Source organism: Nerophis ophidion, linkage group LG25, assembly GCF_033978795.1.
Source record: "Nerophis ophidion isolate RoL-2023_Sa linkage group LG25, RoL_Noph_v1.0, whole genome shotgun sequence".
In the NCBI taxonomy this organism is placed as follows: Eukaryota; Metazoa; Chordata; class Actinopteri; order Syngnathiformes; family Syngnathidae; genus Nerophis; species Nerophis ophidion.
Genome location: NC_084635.1, coordinates 39,979,205 through 40,000,766, shown reverse-complemented (window position 1 = coordinate 40,000,766; position 21,562 = coordinate 39,979,205). Strand labels below are relative to the sequence as shown.

Genomic DNA, 21,562 nt, shown 5'->3' with positions numbered 1-21,562 from the left:
CAACTCATAAAATTGTAAAAATAAGCAATTAATTTTTTTCCTTTTACTTTTCAAAGCTTACATGTCTAGATCAACTTTAGATATTTCTGATGATAATAAGTTCTTAGTATTTTTTTATGTTTTTTTGTTTGTTTTATTCCTTTTTTGTTATAGAAAACTTGGCAAAAACACAACACATGACATATTTTTGGATTATTTGATGTGACGTAATTAGAGCCTTCAATATGTCAATAATTCATAACGACATCGATTTTGATGCATTATTATTTCTTGAGCAATGACAGTTTGAAGGAAAACAAAACATGGCAGCTTTGTGAAATTAGAGTCAACATAGTAACGTTTTCTCGTTACATTTCACCTGTTTGCTCCTTTGTTTCCCTTTTTTGATGTATTTTGTTGTAATAGTATTTTTAGAACGTGCCGTGGGCCGTTAAATAATTCACTGCGGGTTACAAATGCATGAAGAGATGGTCAGCACTTAAAGGTGCAGTACTGTATTCGGCATAAAACTCGTTTATGTATTTCTGAATGAAAGACCAAACACTGTGTTTGCATACCATGAATAACTTAGGAACTAAACAGGCATTCATTATATTGCATAACAGGAAAATCCACTAACAGGCGGACGAAGCTGCTGTATTATTTATCAAACATGCTGGCATTGTTTGCCATGCTGGAGTATACTGTAGTTATGGCTTTCCTTTTGGTTTCAGGACGATTACAGCGATTACCTCCAACAAACATGGCGGAAAAGTCCGATACAGCAGCCAATCAGAGTCAAGCGTTTGCTGCCCCAAGTTGTCAGAACGACCGAGTGGCAGTGGAACACATGTCAGCTGTCACTTGGAGTTAAGATGAGGCGATTGTTAAGAAAAATCAAAGTGTGGCTGCAAATCCAGACGATGTAGAAGATGTGTACAATACAACACTAACCTAACGTACCATCCAAGTGGTTATATGGAAAGAGTTGGTGTGCACACGTATTAGCATATTAGCACTTGTTCATCTAACTTAGACTTCCTTTTTATTGTCATTCAAATTTGGACTTTACAGTACAGATAAGATCGAAATTTTGTTGCATTAGCTCATTGTAGTGCAGTGTAAAAAAAATCAATAAGGTGCAGATATAAAATAAATAGATTACTGTACAGATAAATATATTGCACTTTTGCATATGCATCCACGGTTATGGATTTATGTTATATTGTATATATTGTATTATATAACAAGAGTTTAATTTGAAAACTGTACTCGGATCTTTACATATTTCTTGTTTATTGTTCTTTTTCTGTATCACGTTTTGTAGTTCGACCTCCTTAGTTCCTGTTTAGTCTGTCACCATGGTTTCAGATTGTTTTCACCTGCTACTCACGGTCCCTGCACACCTGTTGTACTAATCACCTTCCTTATTTAAGCTCGCCCCTTTTGTTAGTTCAGCCTGGGTTCCTAATTTGCTCACATGCAACAAGTTACGACTGCTCCTGTACGTATGTATATTCTCGCTAGCTTTTCACGCTACGCTTTGTTTTATTCCAGCTCTCATGCTGATGATTTGTTTTTCCTTTTTGTGTGCCTTTGTGCCAAGTTATCTGTTTGTTCTTCCTAGCCTTCGTTGCTAGCGCTTTTGTTTGCCTTTGTGCTTAGCTCTAGTATTTTTTATTCCTCAGCTCTTTTTGTTACTTTAATAAATTCATTATATCTTACCTTACGCTGTGTTCATTGTCGACGCATCCCTAGGAGATCGAACTCGGCAACAATATGCTACAAAGCCGTTTCAAAAACCTTTCCATTTGCAAACCACAGATTGTGTAAAAATTTGCTTTGGTGTACGAGCGTCTCATCAAGCCGTTGTGTGCCTGCAGGGCAGCCATTTTGTGGCCAGCAGCACATCCATTGTGGGCGGGGCCGATCGATCAATCAGCCCAGCAGCGCTGTGGTCATCTACTGTGCTAAGTGCTACTTTGTGTGCTTTTTAAGTGCTTTTTAGCATAATTTTTAGCTTTGCTCGATCAATAAGAGTCCACCGCTGCTGCTCACTGCTCCCCTCACCTCCCAGGGGGGCGATCAAGGGTGATGGGTCAAATGCAGAGAATAATTTTGCCACACGTAGTGTGTGTGTGACAATCATTGGCACTTTAGGTTAACTTTTAACAAAGTAATGATTGGACAAGCAGTGCGTGGCTTGAGACAATCAGGAAGAGTATCTACAGCGTTGTCAACATCACCTCCTCTCTTTCACTGCACACCAAAAAGATGAAACAACAAGGAGAAGTGGATTTTATGTTTTATTCCTAATCAATGTAGTGACCTGTTGTTTTTTTAAGTCAAACGTGTGTGTGTGTGTGTGTTGGCAGGGCGGCTGAAAAGGAGGACAGTTCAGCTTGTTGTTTTTTTTACTTTGTTTTTAATTAGAAAGTTGTGTTTTTTTGACATGCAGTACTGTATAACTCTTTATATTGTGTTCTAAGTCTACAAACTAACTTAGTCCCACTAAATCTGATGGTTTTGCCCTTAAGTGACACATATCTGATTTTTGTTGCCAGTCTAAATGCTCCAAAGTGCTTCAAATCTGATCTTTTGGCATCAGATTCAGAGCACATCAGGAGGTAGTACTGAATCCCATTAGAATCTGATCTTTTCAAATGTGACTTCAGTCTGAACGCAATGAGATTTGAGTGTGTTTTGGGCGAGCGATGTCGCTCGTGTGAGCGGGAAAGACGCAGATACTTCATCACAACATCTGGTTTCAGGGAGCAAAGTCTTTTTGGCGGCCGAGTTTTCTGTACATCACTTGTCAAAAATGCACAAATAATATTCCATATGTAATTTATGAATATATATTTGGATTCTGAAGAAATAGCGATTGTTGAAGGACCGGAATTGACGCTCCGATGTATTTGTTTACAAGTTACAGTACATAGATTGTGTAAGTTGTTTATGTAAGTGAGTTAAACATAACACTAACATACTGTAGACCCACACTGATGATGTCCGCGTCTCCTCTACTTAACAGCCATTAAAAGATTACAACCTTCCCAAAGACATTACACACCCATTCATACTTTATATTACTTTACTTATTTTCATGTAAAAAACACTCATGTCTAAGGTGCGGTTTCCATAGCTAAGGTGGCAACTTTTATTTTATTTTGTAGTAGTAGTAGCAACTTCCTTTGTTTTCACTTCTTCAAACTGCACATGCAAGTGACGTCATGGCCACATTAGGGCCACATCAGGCCACATTGGGTCACATTGGGGCCGCTTTGGATCCACATTAAGGCCACATTGGGGCTACATCAGGTCATATTGGGGCTACATTTAGGGCCACATCAGGCCACATTGGGGCCACATCAGGTCACATTGGGGCCGCATTGGAGCCACATTAGGGCTACATCAGGTCATATTGGGGCTACATTTAGGGCCACATCAGGCTACATTCCACATTAGGTCACATTTGGGCCACATCAGGTCACATTGGGGCCACATCAGATCACATTGGGGCTGCATTGGGGCCACATTAGGGCTACATCAGGTCATATTGGGGCTACATTTAGGGCCACATCAGGCTACATTCCACATTAGGTCACATTTGGGCCACATCAGGTCACATTGGGGCCACATCAGATCACATTGGGGCTGCATTGGGGCCACATTAGGGCTACATCAGGTCACATTGGGGCTACATTTAGGGCCACATCAGGCCACATTGGGACCACATCAGGTCACATTGGGGCTGCATTGGGACCAAATCAGGTCACATTAGGTCACATTGGTGCTGCATCAAGTCACGTTAGGGCCACATCAGGTCACATTAGGGCCACATCAGGTCACATTAGGGCCACATCAGGTCACATTGGGGCTGCATTGGGGCCACATTAGGGCTACATCAGGTCATATTGGGGCTACATTTAGGGCCACATCAGGCCACATTGGGACCACATCAGGTCACATTGGGGCTGCATTGGGACCAAATCAGGTCACATTAGGTCACATTGGGGCTGCATCAAGTCACGTTATGGCCACATCAGGTCACATTAGGGCCACATCAGGTCACCTTGGGGCTGCATTGGGGCCACATTAGGGCTACATCAGGTCATATTGGGGCTACATTTAGGGCCACATCAGGCCACATTGGGACCACATCAGGTCACATTGGGGCTGCATTGGGACCAAACCAGGTCACATTAGGTCACATTGGGGCTGCATCAAGTCACGTTAGGGCCACATCAGGTCACATTAAGGCCACATCAGGTCATCTTGGAGCTACATTAGGGCCACATCAGTGTCACATTGTGGCCACATTAGGGTCACATCAGGTCACATTGGGGCCGCATCAAGTCACGTTAGGGCCACATCAGGTCACATTAGGGCCACATCAGGTCACCTTGGGGCTACATTAGGGCCACATCAGTGTCACATTGTGGCCACATTAGGGTCACATCAGGTCACATTGGGGCCACATTAAGGTTACATTGGGGCCACATCAGGTTACATTGGGGCCACATTGAAGCCACGTTAAGGCCACATTGGGGACACATTAGGGCCACATCAGGTCTCATTGGGGCCACATCAGGTCACATTGGGACCACATCATGTCACATTGGGACCACAACAGGTCACATCAGGGCCACATCAGGTCACATTAGGGCCACATCAGGTCACATTGGGGCCACATCAGGTCACATTGGGGCCACATTTTACAAGCAGTGTAAACAGTCACCAGGAAGAACTCCGATTTCTAAAACATCTGATTTGAAGCACTTAGTCCTGTATTCTAAACCTAGTCCAAAATATGACATTTTGTCAAAGCTACAACCCAATATTCATTTCTACATTTGTTCTCAGACTGAAATTTGCTTCACTATTCAAACTTTTCGATTTACAAACCCCCTCCAGGAACCAATGAAGTTTGTAAATGTAGGTTCTACTGTACAGTTGTGTAATGTCAAAGTTGATGCACTGTACATGTTAACATGGTATGATGCATCAATAATTGCAACTGAGTCATGTTTTTGGATGTTTTACAGCTCTTTATAGGCGGAATAAAGTGACTCCTGATAGCTTCATTGTTAGTTGACTTCTGCCAGCTTAGAATGCATAAAAGAGAAAAGACATACCTTCCTGTATTCCATTAGTATTATGAATGATGGGCAACACTCCCAAAAAGTGAAGCCCCCCTTCAAAAGTATGTTGTTATAAGTGGCGGTTAAAGGGATATACTGTATTACTAACCTTTACATTTGTTGGTTGTCTTGTCCAAAATGGCCTTTGCTGACTGAATCTTGCCATACCTGTGAAGACAACATGCAGAAGATATTGTCAACCACCTGAAACTCATACTTCATTGCCATTTGTGTGCGATGCTGACAATACAGCGGTGACACTAAAACAATTCAACATAACCGAGGCACTCATATTTTCAATCTCTCACACACACAAACAGTGTGAATGGCGAGCTGTCATCACCATTCAGGCCTTGTTGCTACGTTAAAGCGCTTTCATTTCTGCTTTGTGCTGGCAAGCAGCATGGGGAAGAGGAACAAAACAAGCGAGGAGGACACAAACAGCTGCTGCTGCTTTCATGGCTGAATGGCTGCTTCCATAAGCTGGTGGGGAAATACTGCGCTCATGATGATGGCGCCCAACACATGACTGCTCACATCTACCTAGGATCCTGTAGACCACTCTACTCCTTGCTCACATCTACATAGGATCCTGTAGACCACTCTACTCCTTGCTCACATCTACATAGGATCCTGTAGACCACTCTACTCCTTGCTCACATCTACCTAGGATCCTGTAGACCACCCTACTCCTTGCTCACATATACCTAGGATCCTGTAGACCAGTGGTTCTCAACCTTTTTTCAGTGATGTACCCCCTGTGAACATTTTTTTAATTCAAGTACCCCTAATCAGAGCAAAGCCTTTTTGGTTGGAAAAAGAGATAAAGAAGTAAAATACAGCACTATGTCATCAGTTTCTGATTTATTAAATTGTATAACAGTGTAAAATATGGCTCATTTGTAGTGGTCTTTCCTGAACTATTTGGAAAAAAAGAAATACAAATAACTAAAAACTTGTTGAAAAATAAACAAGTGATTCTATTATAAATAAAGATTTTCAGACATAGAAGTAATGATCAAATTAAAGTGCCCTCTTTGGGGATCGTAATAGAGATCCATCTGGATTCATCAACTTCATTCTAAACATTTCTTCACAAAAAAAGAAATCTGTTACGTCAATATTTGTGGAACATGTCCACAAAAATTAATATTGCATTGTTGCATTTCTTTTCACAGTTTATGAACTTACATTCACATTTTGTTGAAGTATTATTCAATAAATATATTTATAAAGAATTTTTGAATTGTTGCTATTTTCAGAATATTTTTGAAAAATCTCATGTACCCTTTGACATACCTTTAAGTACCCCCAGGGGTACACGTACCCCCGTTTGAGAACCACTGCTGCAGACCACTCTACTCCTTGTTTATGACATACCAAGACTAGGAACACATTTCCTTTCCTCGGATGACTCAATCCATTTGTCCTGAGAGATGATGACAATGACATTGCAGCAGCCTTTTCCTTAAGATATAAAACTAAAGCAAGTCTTAAGGTAATAAAAAATGAAAAACTAATAAATAAACTCACCATAGATGGTACGTTTGTTGTCAGACTGTAATTGCTGCCTCGTGTGAACAATATTATTCAGGCACTATTTCGACAAAGTATTGTGAATACACAGTAATTTACACAGCATTTACACTACAACAGCTGAAAACATTAATGACGTTTCTTACCTGGTATATTCTATGTTGGACCAATGCCCTTACAGTTTCTTATTTAATACGTATCAAAATCTATAATATATATAAATAAATATATATGTATATGTATATCCATCCATTTCCTACCACTCGTCCCTCTTGTACACACACACACATGCAAACAGACACACACACACACATGCAAACAGACACACACACACATATATATATATGTATACATACGTATATATATATATATATATATATATATATATATATTTATATATTTATGTAGAGTGGCACTTTCCATCGTTTTCAGCAGACTGCATTGCAAAAGGATGAACCATGCTACCTTTCCCCACCCAGGAATACATTCACATACATACATACTAGGGGCGTGGGAAAAAATCGATTCGAATACGTTGTGCGATTCAGAATCGATTCTCTTCTTTTTTTTTTTATCGATTTTTTTTATTTTTATTAATCCAACCCAACAAAGAACTACACAGCAATACCATAACAATGCAATCCAATTCCAAAAGCAAACCTGAGCCAGCAACACTCAGAACTGCAATAAACAGAGCAATTGAGAGGAGACGCAAACACCACACAGAACAAACCAAAAGTAGTGAAAAAAATGAATATTATCAACAACAGTATCAATATTAGTTATAATTTCAGCATAGCAGTGATTAAAAATCCCTCACTGACATTATCATTAGACATTTATAAAAATAATAAAAAAAGAACAATAGTGTCACAGTGGCTTACACTTGCATGGCATCTCATAAGCTTGACAACACACTGTGTCCAATGTTTTCACAAAGATAAAACAAGTAATATTTTTGGTTCGTTTAATAGTTAAAACAAATTTAAATTATTGCAATCAGCTGATAAAACATTGTCCTTTATAATTAAAAAAACTTTTTAAAAAAAATCTACTACTCTGCTAGCATGTCAGCAGACTGGGGTAGATCCTGCTGAAATCTATGTATTGAATGAATACAGAATCCTTTTGAATCGGAAAAATATCGTTTTTGAATCGAGAATTGCGTTGAATCGAAAAAAATCGATATATTATCAAATCGCGACCCCAAGAATCGATATTGAATCGAATCGTGGGACACCGAAAGATTCCCAGCCCTAATATATATATATTTATCTATATTATATATAGATATATATATAGATATATATATATACATACATATATACATATATATACATACACTGCTGATATATATATATATACATACATACATATATACATATATATATACATACACTGCTGATTGGCTTTGTATGTAACAAATCAGATGGTTGTGTGGGCGGGACAATGCCAGGTGCTCACTGCTCAGAGGCAGCTGCAGAGCAGCTTGTTAAGACTTCAGATTACAAACATGTTCGATACACCCATGTACCGTACCGAAACGGTTCAATACAAATACACGTACCGTTACACCCCTAATATACACACACATACAGTATATATCTATATATATCATACATATATCTATATGTATAGAGATATCCATACCGCTTATTCCCTTTTGGGGTCGCGGGGGGCACTGGTGCCTATCTTAGCTACAATCGGGCGGAAGGTGGGGTACACCCTGGACAAGTCGCCACCTCATCGCAGGGCCAACACAGATAGACAGACAACATTCACACTCACATTCACACACTAGGGACCATTTAGTGTTGCCAATCAACCTATCCCCAGGTGCATGTCTTTGGAAGTGGGAGGAAGCCGGAGTACACGGAGGGAACCCACGCATTCACGGGGAGAACATGCAAACTCCACACAGAAAGATCCCGAGCCTGGATTTGAACCCAGGACTGCAGTACCTTCGTATTGTGAGGCAGACGCACTAACCCCTCTTCCACCGTGAAGCCCTTGTATAGTGGCAAAAAAATCTATTTTCAAATTAATTGCGATATTCACACACACACACATATATATATATATATATATATATATATATATATATATATATATATATATATATATATATATATATATATATATATATATATATATAAACACCCACTGGTTCTCAGCATGTTATTACTTCATACAAGCAAAATAATGAATCAATAGAAAAACTAAGTTTGACTCCCTGAATACCATGAATTGATTAACGTGGACCTCGACTTAAACAAGATGAAAAACGTATTCGGGTGTTACCTTTTAGTGGTCAATTGTAGGGAATATGTACTGTACTGTGCAATCTACTAATAAAAGTTTCAATCAATCAATCAATCAATCTGAACTCTCTGCCATCCAGTGGAACGGTGCTTTTTAATCTTCTTGAAATACTACATCTAACATTGTAACATTTGACCAAAGACTATTCAGTGTTGCTTAGATTACAGTTTTGGCGGTGTAGTTCTGCCTGGAATGTGACTTTTTCAACATACTGAGGCATTTTAGACAAATGCGTGCTTCCTATTTCATGGGAGCAGTTTGAGGAAGTGCATAAAGCCACGCCCACAAAGACATTGTTGAATGACATCATCAGTCACCTTTCACCTCACGGCCCATTGGAAACTGCTGCAGCTACAAAAACTATCATTTTTTACAATGTAGCCCGCAAAATTTCCCCCAGATTGCAATTGGGGGCGTGGTCAATATAACATCGAGGTACAATTTGCATAATCAGTGTTGATGCTATATTTTCCTTAAAGTGGCCTGAAAATGGTCAAAATAAATATTTAAAAACAAATCTGTGTTATTATTAATTAGTATTAACATATATTTTGTATTATACCGTCTTGCTTTTTGTACAATCTACTTTGTTGAGAAGTTTTCAAGTTTCTAGAGCAGTGGTTCTAAAAATGGGGGTACACGTACCCCTGGGGGTACTTGAAGGTATGCCAAGGGGTACGTGAGATTTTTTTTTAATATTCTAAAAATAGCAACAATTCAAAAATCCTTTATAAATATATTTATTGAATAATACTTCAACAAAATATGAATGTAAGTTCATAAACTGTGAAAAAAATACAACAATGCAATATTCAGTGTTGACAGCTGGATTTCTTGTGGACATGTTCCATAAATATTGATGTTAAAGATTTCTTTTTTTGTGAAGAAATGTTTAGAATGAAGTTGATGAATCCAGATGGATCTCTATTACAATCCCCAAAGAGGGCACTTTAAGTTGATGATTACTTCTATGTGTAGAAATCTTTATTTAATTGAATCACTTGTTTATTTTTCAACAAGTTTTTAGTTATTTTTATATATTTTTTTCCAAATAGTTCAAGAAAGACCACTACAAATGAGCAATATTTTGCACTGTTATACAATTTAATTAATCAGAAACTGATGACATAGTGCTGTATTTTACTTCTTTATCTCTTTTTTTTTTTCAACCAAAAATGCTTTGCTCTGATTAGGGGTACTTGAATTAAAAAAATGTTGAGAGGAGGTACATCACTGAAAAAAGGTTGAGAACCACTGTTCTAGAGAGTACTACGACTCTTTTAGTGACTTTTCCTTGAACAAAAACGACTAGCAACAAATCTAGTATGTTTTTCTGGTGTTATTGAAGACTTTACCTGTAACTACTTGGTATCGGATCGATAACTAAATGTGTGGTATCATCCAAAACTAATGTAAAGTATCAAACAGGAGAAGAATAAGTGATTATTAAATTTTAACAGAAGTGTGAATATCAGATGTTAAAACATAAAATAAGAAGATATAAAATAGGAAAACATATTTTTAATGTACCATAAGATGTTCTGTTAAAATAAAACCAAAAATCAAATGTTAAACTTTATTTTGAAAAGTAGCGAAATACATTTTGGTTCCGGCTCCAAAATATTGGTATCGGGACAACCCGAAAAATAGATGACTTAAATTTGTTTTCATGTGGCGGACTAAATTTTGCTGTGGCAAGGCACCGCAATCAATAAATGACATGTTCTTGTCAAGATACTTTGCAACAACACAAAAATTACTGATCAATGTCATCATTATTATCACAGTATTTCAGGTTTTGTAGTGTTTTTTTTAATGATAAAAACAAAACAAATCATCCGCGTCTGGTTTAAGCGACATCACTTCCTGTTGTAGACACGTCCATGTCAAGTATAGAGCTGTCACTCAGCTGCTAGGTTCAATGTACACAACTGAATATCTTAGTTAGTTGTGTTTGTGCCAGATTGAATTGCGTTATGGTGTTTCTTCATGGGGAAATGTGCTAATATGTCTTGTATTCATATTAGCGTTTAAGCTAGCAAGCAAGCTTAATATGAACTGTAGAGAGTTGTACAGTGGTTTATGCTTAATTCCGTTTATGGAACCGAAAATGTTGATGAATCGGACATATTTTTAAGTGCAAACTCATGACAGTAAAAACTGCTAAATTGATGAGATGATCCAGGGTTAAAATGACGGTGGTCAGAGTCCCAGCTTTTTTAAACCTGTGAGAAAACTAGCGTAGACTGTTGCCCATTGATTGATTGATTGAAACTTTTATTCCTAGATTGCACAGTACAGTACATATTCCCTACAATTGACCACTAAAGGCCTACTGAAACCCACTACTACCGACCACGCAGTCTGATAGTTTATATATCAATGATGAAATATTAACATTGCAACACATGCCAAATTGCAGTTTAGTTTACTAAATTGCAATTTTAAATTTTGCGCCAAAATATCGTGCTGAAACATCGTGGTGACGTCACGCATTGTGGAGGACATTTTGTTCCGGCATCGTTCCCAGCTAGAAGTCGTCTGTTTTCATCGCATAATTCCACAGTATTCTGGACTTCTGTGTTGCTGAATCTTTTGCAATTTGTTCAATGAACAATGGAGACATCAAAGAAGAAAGCTGTAGGTGGGAATCGGCATATTGCGGCCGCTTTAAGCGACACAAACACGGTGAAGCTTTACTATGGAACAGAGCGGTCACGCGAACACGGTTGGATTGGACCACACACACAAAGTACAGTGTATTATGCAGCGATCATTTCGAAAGATCGTGTTTCGAAGAGGGTCCCTTGCGAAGGGCAGAGATGGGCATCGCTACCACCCGTCGACTGGTGCTGAAGAAAGGTGCGACCATATAACCTCACTAAAACACTAGTAACACAATAAGCAGATAAGGGATTTTCCAGAATTATCCTAGTAAATTTGTCTAATAACATCTGAATCGCTCCCACTGTATAGCCTTTTTTTTTTCCTAGTCCTTCACTCTCACTTTCCTCATCTACGAATCTTTCATCCTCGCTCAAATTAATGGGGAAATCGTCGCTTTTTCTCGGTCCGAATCGCTCTCGCTGCTGGTGGCCATGATTGTAAACAATGTTCAGATGTGAGGAGCTCCACAACCCGTGACGTCACGCGCACATCGTCTGCTACTTCCGGTACAGGCAAGGCTTTTTTATTAGCGACCAAAAGTTGTGAACTTTATCGTGATGTTTTCTACTAAATCCTGTCAGCAAAAATATGGCAATATCACGAAATGATCAAGTATGACACATAGAATGGACCTGCTATCCGCGTTTAAATAGGAAAATCTCATTTCAGTAGGCCTCTAAATGGTAACACCCCAATAAGTTTTTCAACTTGTATAAGTCGGGGTAATGCAGACGTAGACCCTGAAAGACACACGATTGTACTCACTGGTGACAGAGTTTGACCAGGTCCAGGTCTGTGGTGGCAGGAGGCAGACCCCGGATGTACAGGTTGGTCTTGCTGAGCTGCTCCAGGCCTGTGCTGCTGCTGTTGCTGCTGCTGCTGGGACTGGACGGAGTCATGGGGTAGGACTGCACACAGGAGGGCCACTGTTAGCTTCCGCAGCGGAGAAGGGAGCCACATAATCACATTTAAAGCACCGGTCAACTGTTATTACAAGGAATTCTCCTCTGGAGGGATTAAAAACATGACAAACAAAGCACAGGTCTAGGATCTGCTGCCGTGTACCAGCCTGCTCTCCACGTTAATGTCCTTCAGCAGGTTCCAATCAGACAACTTCTCAATACTTTGTTAAGCAATCGAGACAACATCAAGCTCTTAAATACCAATGAGGTTTGGCATTTGGGTGCCTGGAATAATGAGTTCATGATCATATCTTGCTCCGTTTTCCTCCTTGCGAGCCGCACCACGCCAGCACTGCCCTGCGAAGCATTTCCTTCCCCTTACTCATCCTTGAAAATAGCTCCCAGCCAGCCCAAACCCACTCCAGATCCGTTCCAACACAAAGGCTGGCACCGTCGCGCCATCTGTCCGTAACCAAAGGACAATCCGCGCAGAGACCCAAAGCCATGGATACCACCGCAGTCATGCCAACCCCAAACACCAAGATTTTCCTACCAAGTCATGTGACGGTCGGATGTTCATGGAAGATTCTTTTTCAACGGAATTCTTCGCTGTGGCACAAACATCTGTTGGGTCTTCAAGCAAAGGCCCTTTTTTTGTCGGTATGCAATTACTACGACACTAATTTTTGGGCAGCTTCAAAGGCTTCTTCTCGAGACCACAAAAAAGCAGCTTTTAGAGCGACGCTAGATGGTGGCTACCAGGGATCCTGTCTGAAAAGACATAAATCCCAATTTTACTTTTGGAAGAAGGACATGCAGTACCAGAGTCCAACAGAGGGGCAGCGGCCGCGTACAGTTTCAATGCATGCTGTGCATTACAGACCGTAAACATGAATATCAGGAAGTTTTTTCCAACTAAAAGTAACAGAGCAGATCAACAACACCCACTGTGATAATTAAGTTTTGTGAATAATACCACTATATGGTGCAACGGATTATAAGGCGCACTGCCGATGAGCGGGTCTATTCAGGTCTTTATTTATACAAAAGGCGCATTAAAGGGGTCATATTATGATTTTTTTAATCTACATTTAAAGACAAAGTGGCTGGGGAGAGGGAAGTCTGGGTTTCCCTGCTTAGGCTGTTGCCCCCGCGACCCGACCTCGGATAAGCGGAAGAAGATGGATACATTTAAAGACTTCCTTGTGGTCTACTTCACATGTAATGGTGGGTCTTTGCATAAATTATGTTCTACAGACCATCTTTTTCATCTCTTCACGAGGATTAGAAAAAAATCTTTATTTAAAGGGGAAGATACAAACACCCCAGCAGTCTTTATCCCATTGAGAGCAAACATTGTACAGCAAGTGATTGTTTTATTATGATGATAGTTTATATTTGTTGTTTAGCACTTAGCAATGCAGCTACATGATGCTTAGTGGTTTACTTAAGCTGGATCTGTTTTTTTCTACAACTGATAGATCATCCTCCTTATATTCAAGATCAAAAATAGAAGTTTCTGGATCATCATTTGTACCAAAGTAGTCTTTGCTGTCTCTCATCAAATCTGCCATGATTAGTAATCCTGTTGTTATTGAAGTGAACATTGAACCTTGTGATGCGTCTGTGAATTTAATTTGTTTAAAATGCTCAAAATATATAAATATTACATGTATTATGAATGTTGGTACACTACATAGATACTTAAAGAGTGTATATAAAACCTTGATGGAGGCTTTCAGATTTTTTTAGAGCACTTTGTAGACGGATTAGAGTACTCGCATTTGTTCCATTGTTAGCTGACTTTTGCTAACCTTTATTTACAACTCACAATGCATTAAAAAAACATAGAGCATGTGTTATTGGCCAACATAAGAATCCTGAATGATAGACAAAATTAAAAAAATGTGCAATTCCCCTTAAGGTAGTCAGAATTTGGAAATTGAGAAGCCGTATTTTTTTTTCTTCTTCTAAAAAAGTAACACTTTTTTCCAAGTGCTAAAGACTCCATCCATCCTCTGGGATAAGCCCCGGATCTTCTTCAGTCTTAACTCCGCCCCTGGCTCCAACAAGACACAGGCAAATAATCCCTCTTTGTTTCCCTGCAGGAATCACATCCCAATCACTTCATTGATTAATATGGCTGGAACCCGAAGGTGCTGGAATAATTCAATTCATGTGAAGCTCATATTTCAATCGCACGTTGCCATAAAAACTCTGCTTCTGCATTCTACAACGTCAAACTTCCATCCCACTCAGAAGGTGTGGCTGTGAAGAGGACCCTCACTTCCTGTTCACCTGAAAAAGTCAAACTGTAGGATACGTCCATGATCACACTTAAATAGGACTACAATAACCAAAGTAGCGTACAGTTCTAACTTATATCTGTCAGTAGACTCGCGATGGAAGCGCTGAACACTACAACATGGCCGTCGGCGAGAAGACGCTTTAAGTGGAAGCACGTAAACAAGACCCGCCCACAAAAAAGCGCTTGCTGAAAATATGGTCAGAAAGCGGCTTGAAGATGGTCTGTAAAACATAATCTATGCAACATTTTGAGCAAAGAATCACCAAAACATGTTAAGGGAGTGTTTTAAATGTGGAAAAACATCATAGTATGACCCCTTTAAAGAGAACTACAATAACTAGAATGCAAGTTGTGGTTAATGTATAGCACACAACAATTAAAGAGGACTACAATACCCATAATGCATGTGCAGGTTATGTACATGGTCACAATTAAAGAGGACTACAATAACCATAATGTATGTTCAGGTTATAATAACCGTAATGCATGTTCAGGTTATAAAAACCATAATGTATGTTCAGGTTATAATAATCATAACAGATATTTAGGTTATAACAACCATAATGTGTGTTCAGGTTATTTTAACCATAATGTAAGTTTAAGTTATAATAAACATAATGTATGTTCAGGTTATAGTAATGTATGTTCAGGTTATAATAATGTATGTTCAGGTTATAATAATGTATGTTCAGGTTATAATAACCATAATGTGTGTTAAGGTTACAATAACCATAATGTATGTTCAGGTTATAATAACTATAATGTATGTTCAGGTTATAATAACCATAACAGATGTTTAGGTTATAATAACCAAAATGTGTGTTCAGGTTATTTTAACCATAATGTATGTTTAAGTTATAATAGTTATAATGTATGTTCAAGTTATAGTAATGTATGTACAGGTTACAATAACCATAATGTACTGTATGTTCAGGTTACAATAGCCATAATGTATGTTCAGGTTATAATAATGTATGTTCAGGTATAATAACCATAATGCATGTTCAAGTTATAATCAATCAATCAATCAATGATTATTTATACAGCCCTAAATCACTAGTGTCTCAAAGGGCTGCACAAACCACAACGACATCCTCGGTAGAGCCCACATATAATAACCATGTTTAGGTTATAATAACCATAACAGATGTTTAGGTTATAATAACCATAATGTGTGTTCAGGTTATTTTAACCATAATGAATGTTTAAGTTATAATAACCATAATGTATGTTTAAGTTACAACAACCATAATGTATGTTCAGGTTTTAATAACCATAATGGATGTTCAAGTTATAATCAATCAATCAATTATTATTTATACAGCCCTAAATCACTAGTGTCTCAAAGGGCTGCACAAACCACAACACAAACCACAACGACATCCTCGGTAGAGCCCACATATAATAACCATAACAGATGTTTAGGTTATAATGACCATAATATATGTTTAAGTTATAATAACCATAATGTATGTTCAGGTTACAATAACCATAAGGTATATTTCAGGTTATTTTAACCATAATGTATCTTTAAGTTATAATAACCATAATGTATGTTCATGGTAATAATAATGTATGTTCGGGTTATAATAACCATCATGTATGTTCAGGTTACAATAACCATAATGTATGTTTAAGTTATAACAACCATAATGTATGTTTAAGTCATAACAACCATAATGTATGTTCAGGTTATTTTAACCATAATGTATGTTTAAGTTACAATAACCATAATGTATGTTCAGGTTATAATAACCATAATGTATTTTCAGGTTATAATAATGTATGTTCAGGTTATTTTACCCATAATGTATGTTTAAGTTATAATAACCATAATGTATGTTCAGGTTATAATAGCCATAATGTATATTCAGGTTATTTTAACAATAATGTATGTTCAGGTTATAATAGCCATAATGTATATTCAGGTTATTATAACCATAATGTATGTTCAGGTTATTTTAACAATAATGTATGTTTAAGTTTTAATAACCATAATGTATGTCCAGGTTATTTTAACCATAATGTATGTTTAAGTTTTAATAACCATAATGTATGTTCAGGTTATAATAGCCATAATGTATATTCAGGTTATAATAACCATAATGTATGTTCAGGTAATTTTAACCATAATGTGTGTTTAAGTTATAATAACCATAATGTATTTAAGGTTATAATAATGTATGTTGAGGTTATAAATGTATTTAAGGTTATAAAAACCACAATATACAGTATGTTGAGGTAATAATAAGCATAAAGTATGTTGAGGTTGTATGCACACAACAATTAAAGGCTGAGCAGCTGCTCTCATCTCCATCCTCCTCCTCCTCCTCCTCCTCCCAGGATCAGATGGGATCTCTCCATCTTGCTTTTTATGACTCTTATTCATCCTCGCTCTTCTTTCCATTCCGCCCCGCACTTCATGTATCCTCCACAAGCACGGCTAGCTAATAATGCACATATAAACATTCTTCCCCGTTCTGGCCGCGGGTGTCATCTGACAAAAAGGCGGCGGCAGGAAGGGCTTCCCAATGTCATCCGTGCGCCAGGAAAGTGGCAGGAGTAGAAAAGTAGAAAGGCGGCCTGGCCTACCTGCTTGCGGCTGCCACTTTTCAGCGGGTTGCCCGTGTTGGCGAAGATCATCTTGCGGTGATGTTGGTGATATTGGAGATGTTGGTGATGTTGGAGATGTTGGAGATGTTGGAGGCTCGCAGCACCACCCTCACCCGCCAGGAAGGAGGAGAAGAAGTCACCAATATCACCGACGAAGAAGAAGAAGAAGAAGAAGTCGGAAGCGGTGAGTCGGCTAAAAAAACAACACGAGTCTGTTTAAAATATCGGCATTGTTAGACGAAGCCTGGCCGCCCTGAAGGTAGTGACACATTTATCCGAGGGAGGGACTCGTCTATCCGCTGACTTTACGCCGAAAGCAGCGAGCTTCGGGTCCGGTTCATTGATCTCCGACGTCCTGCTGCAGACCGCTCGCAGTCCCGCCTACTACGGACGCAACCATCCGCCGCTCCTGGGGGGTGTTCGGCCTCCCAGCGACCGCAGGATTTCGCCACTAAACGCTCACTTGTCACATTTATTCCATGTCGCGTGTGCCCAGTCGTCGTTTGGCGTCGAGGAGTGGATCAAAACGCGGATAGAAGAAAGGTTTCCGGGTTAATTTCCACCAGCTGGAAACATTTCCCGCCTTTCGTGTTGGTGTCGTCCGCACATACCAAGCATTCTTCACCCCCACCTCCACCCACCACACACACACACGCACACACACACACACACACACACATTCTTGTATTTATTTTCTTCTTGAGACCTCCGAAAAATGCCTACCTCTTTAGGGCCACCCTCTAATAATAACAATAATAATAATAATAGATCCATCCATCATCTTCCGCTTATCCGAGGTTGGGTCGCGGGGGCAGCAGCCTAAGCAGGGAAGCGCAGACTTCTCACCAGCCACTTCGTCGAGCTCTTCCCGGGGGATCCTGAGGCGTTCCCAGGCCATAGTCTTCCCAACGTGTCCTGGGTCTTCCCCGTGGCCTCCTACCGGCTGGACGTGCCCTAAACAAACACCTCCCCAGGGAGGCGTTCGGGTGGCATCCTGACCAGATGCCCGAGCCACCTCATCTGGCTCCTCTCCATGTGGAGGAGCAGGGGCTTTACTTTGAGTTCCTCCCGGATGGCAGAGCTTCTCACCCTATCTCTAAGGGAGAGCCCCGCCACCCGAATAATAATAGATACATTTTATTATTTGTAAAAATCACTTTATATTTAGCAAACTGTCAGGTTCGTCCCTGACAGTTTAGATCAGGGGTCTCAGACACGCGGCCCGCAGACCAATTGCGGCCCGCTAGACGTTATTTTGCGGCCCCCACCTTAATATGAAAGTTTAAAGGCCTACTGAAAGCCACTACTAGCCACCACGCAGTCTGATAGTTTATATATCAATTATGAAATATTAACATTGCCACACATGCTAATACGGCCTTTTTGGTTTACTAAATTGCAATTTTAAATTTCCCGCGTGGTGTCCTGTTGAAAATGACGTGGAACGCTGACATGGAACGCTGACATGTAGGCGTGACGTAAAGGACTGTTAGGAAATATTAGCACTGCACACACACAGCTAAAAGTCGTCTGCTTTAACCGCATAATTACACAATATTTTGGACATCTGTGTTGCTGAATCTTTTGCAATTTGTTCAATTAATAATGGAGAAGTCAAAATAGAAAGATGGAGTTGGGAAGCTTTAGCCTTTAGCCACACAAACACACGGTGATTCCTTGTTTAAAATTCCCAGAGGTGAAACAGAGCGGTCAAGCGAACATGGATCCCGACCACTTGTCAACCAGCAGTTTTCAGTGAGAAGATGGTGGTAAAAAGTCGGCACTTACCGGAGACCAGCTGAGCTTGTGTCGTCCGTACAGCTGCCGTCGACTTCCCTCAGGCACTGGCCTCAAGACACCCGTGGACAAACCCCTCCGACTATCAGGTACTATTAAACACTAGCAACACAATAGAAAGATAAGGGATTTCCCAGAATTATCCTAGTAAATGTGTCTAAAAACATCTGAATCCGTCCCAATACAATCGCGTTTTTTTTTTTTTACTAGTTTTTTTTTTTTTTTTTCTAGTCCGTTGTTATCAATATCCTCAAACACAAATTTTTCATCCTCGCTCAAATTAATGGGGAAATTGTTGTTTTCTCGATCCGAATAGCTCTTTTTGTTGGAGGCTCTGTCACCCCAAATTTCTTCTCCCTACAAACCCCCCGGCCCCCCATTTACTTCCGAGGTCATGATCAATCCGGACGTTTTGTTAACGCTATATTATAAAAATAAAGACGTTTTGTTAACGCTATATTATAAAAAAAATGTAAAAAACAATTTACAAACACAAGCTATGGGATGACATAAGAGGAAACGTGACCCCGGAAGTAAATGCGTCATCCCATAGCTTGTGTTTGTAAATTGTTTTTTAATTTTTTTTATAATATAGTGTTAACAAAACATCTGTATTTTTATAATATAGCGTTATATTTTTATAATATAGCGTTATATTTTTATAATATAGCGTTATATTTTTATAATATAGCGTTAACAAAACGTCTGTATTATTCATGACCCCGGAAGTAAATGGGGGGGCGGCGGGGGGTTGTAGGGGGGAAGAAATTTGGCGTGACAGCTCCCATTAAAAACAATGTGAGGTTGTGAGGAGCCATCGACGGGTGACGTCATCGTCTGCTACTTCCGGTAAAGACAGGGCTTTCTGTTAGCGACCAAAAGTTGTGAACTTTATCGTGGATGTTCTCTACTAAATCCTTTCAGCAAAAATATGGCAATATCGCGAAATGATGAAGTATGACACATAGAATGGACCTGCTATCCCCGTTTAAATAAGAACATCTCATTTCAGTAGGCCTTTAATGTTAGTGCGGCCCGCAAGTTTTATTTGACTGCGTTGTGTTATTTGGGTCCAAAATGGCTCTTTCGACATTCTGGGTTGCCTACCCCTGCGTTAGTGGAAAAGCAGCAAATGAGTGAAAGCGACAGAGACGTTTTCTTAAGTGCCTGGCTGCAGTCACACCGCGACACCTGTCCGCCAGTAATAAGAATCCCTGATAACCTGGACCAAATCCAACTGTTATTTGTATTTTTTATTATTTAATTTGAGTTTGAGTTTGAGTTTATTTGGAACATGCATGCATACAACATGATACATCACAATTTCCAGTTTCTCTATTCAGCATGTTCGAAAAGGAGTAGGAAGAAGCAGAGCGTATTTAATCCTACCCCTTTTCTTTACATAACAGTGCTAAAACTTTTGTTCACTTCCTGTTCTCAATGTATTCACAATGTATACTCCATAAGTAATAAGTAATCACAATAAAATAAATAAATAAATAATTGGTGAAGTAAGTTTTATTCCATACGATGAGATAAGTAAGATTACTTTGAGAATGAATGGGTGAATAAAATCAGAATGTTTATCATGGTTCTTCTTTTTTGTACTTTGTAAACATTGCCTCACATTTCAAAATTCTCAATTTGTTCATTTATATTTGGATTTTATTTTGCGTTGAAAATAAAAATAAAGACATTTAAAAATATTATTTTTAAGAAATCTTTTGTCGCGGCCTGGGGCCTCGCCCAGACTCTGCATCCAGTGGCCCCCAGGCACATTGAGTTTGAGACCCCTGGTTTAGATAGATAGATAGATAGATAGATAGATAGATAGATAGATAGATAGATAGATAGATAGATAGATAGATAGTACTTTATGTATTCCTTCAGGAGAGTTCCTTCAGGAAAATTAACATTTTCAGCACAATCCCATTCAAGATCAGACAAACATTACAGGGAGACAGAACAGGATCGCTGATTGGTCTGCCGACTTCCGGCGCCCCTTACAAAAAAGGTGAGAAACAGGTAAAAAGATTAAAACAAAATACAATTAAAAAATCGGTCTAAGCCTGGGCCTCTGGAGAGGGGGTCCAGACTGAGGCCGAGGGGAAAAAAACAACAACTCATAGCCATACTACACATCCCTCTTACATGTGTGTAAGAGGGAAACATCAAAGAAAACAAAGGACATGAAAGACATTAAAGCAGTGGAGCTGCTACAAGCAGCCACGTCTACATACAGCTGTGAATAAAAAGTAAAAGAAACATATACACTGTGTTGGCCTCTGCGGTTT

The 21,562-nt window shown here is 39.1% G+C and overlaps 1 protein-coding gene across 1 annotated transcript in view; it reads right to left on the bottom strand.

Moving 5' to 3' along the window:
• rbms1a (RNA binding motif, single stranded interacting protein 1a) overlaps positions 1–17,980 on the bottom strand; it is a 59,941-nt gene extending 41,961 nt beyond the window's left edge. Inside the window, exons 1-3 of the mRNA XM_061887704.1 lie at positions 17,451–17,980; positions 12,414–12,556; positions 5,233–5,291 (exon numbers count right to left, since the gene is read on the bottom strand). Coding sequence (XP_061743688.1) covers positions 5,233–5,291; positions 12,414–12,556; positions 17,451–17,501 — 253 coding nt within the window. The 5' untranslated portion in view covers positions 17,502–17,980. The remainder of the gene's footprint in view (positions 1–5,232; positions 5,292–12,413; positions 12,557–17,450) is intronic.
• Positions 17,981–21,562: the final 3,582 nt, after the last annotated feature.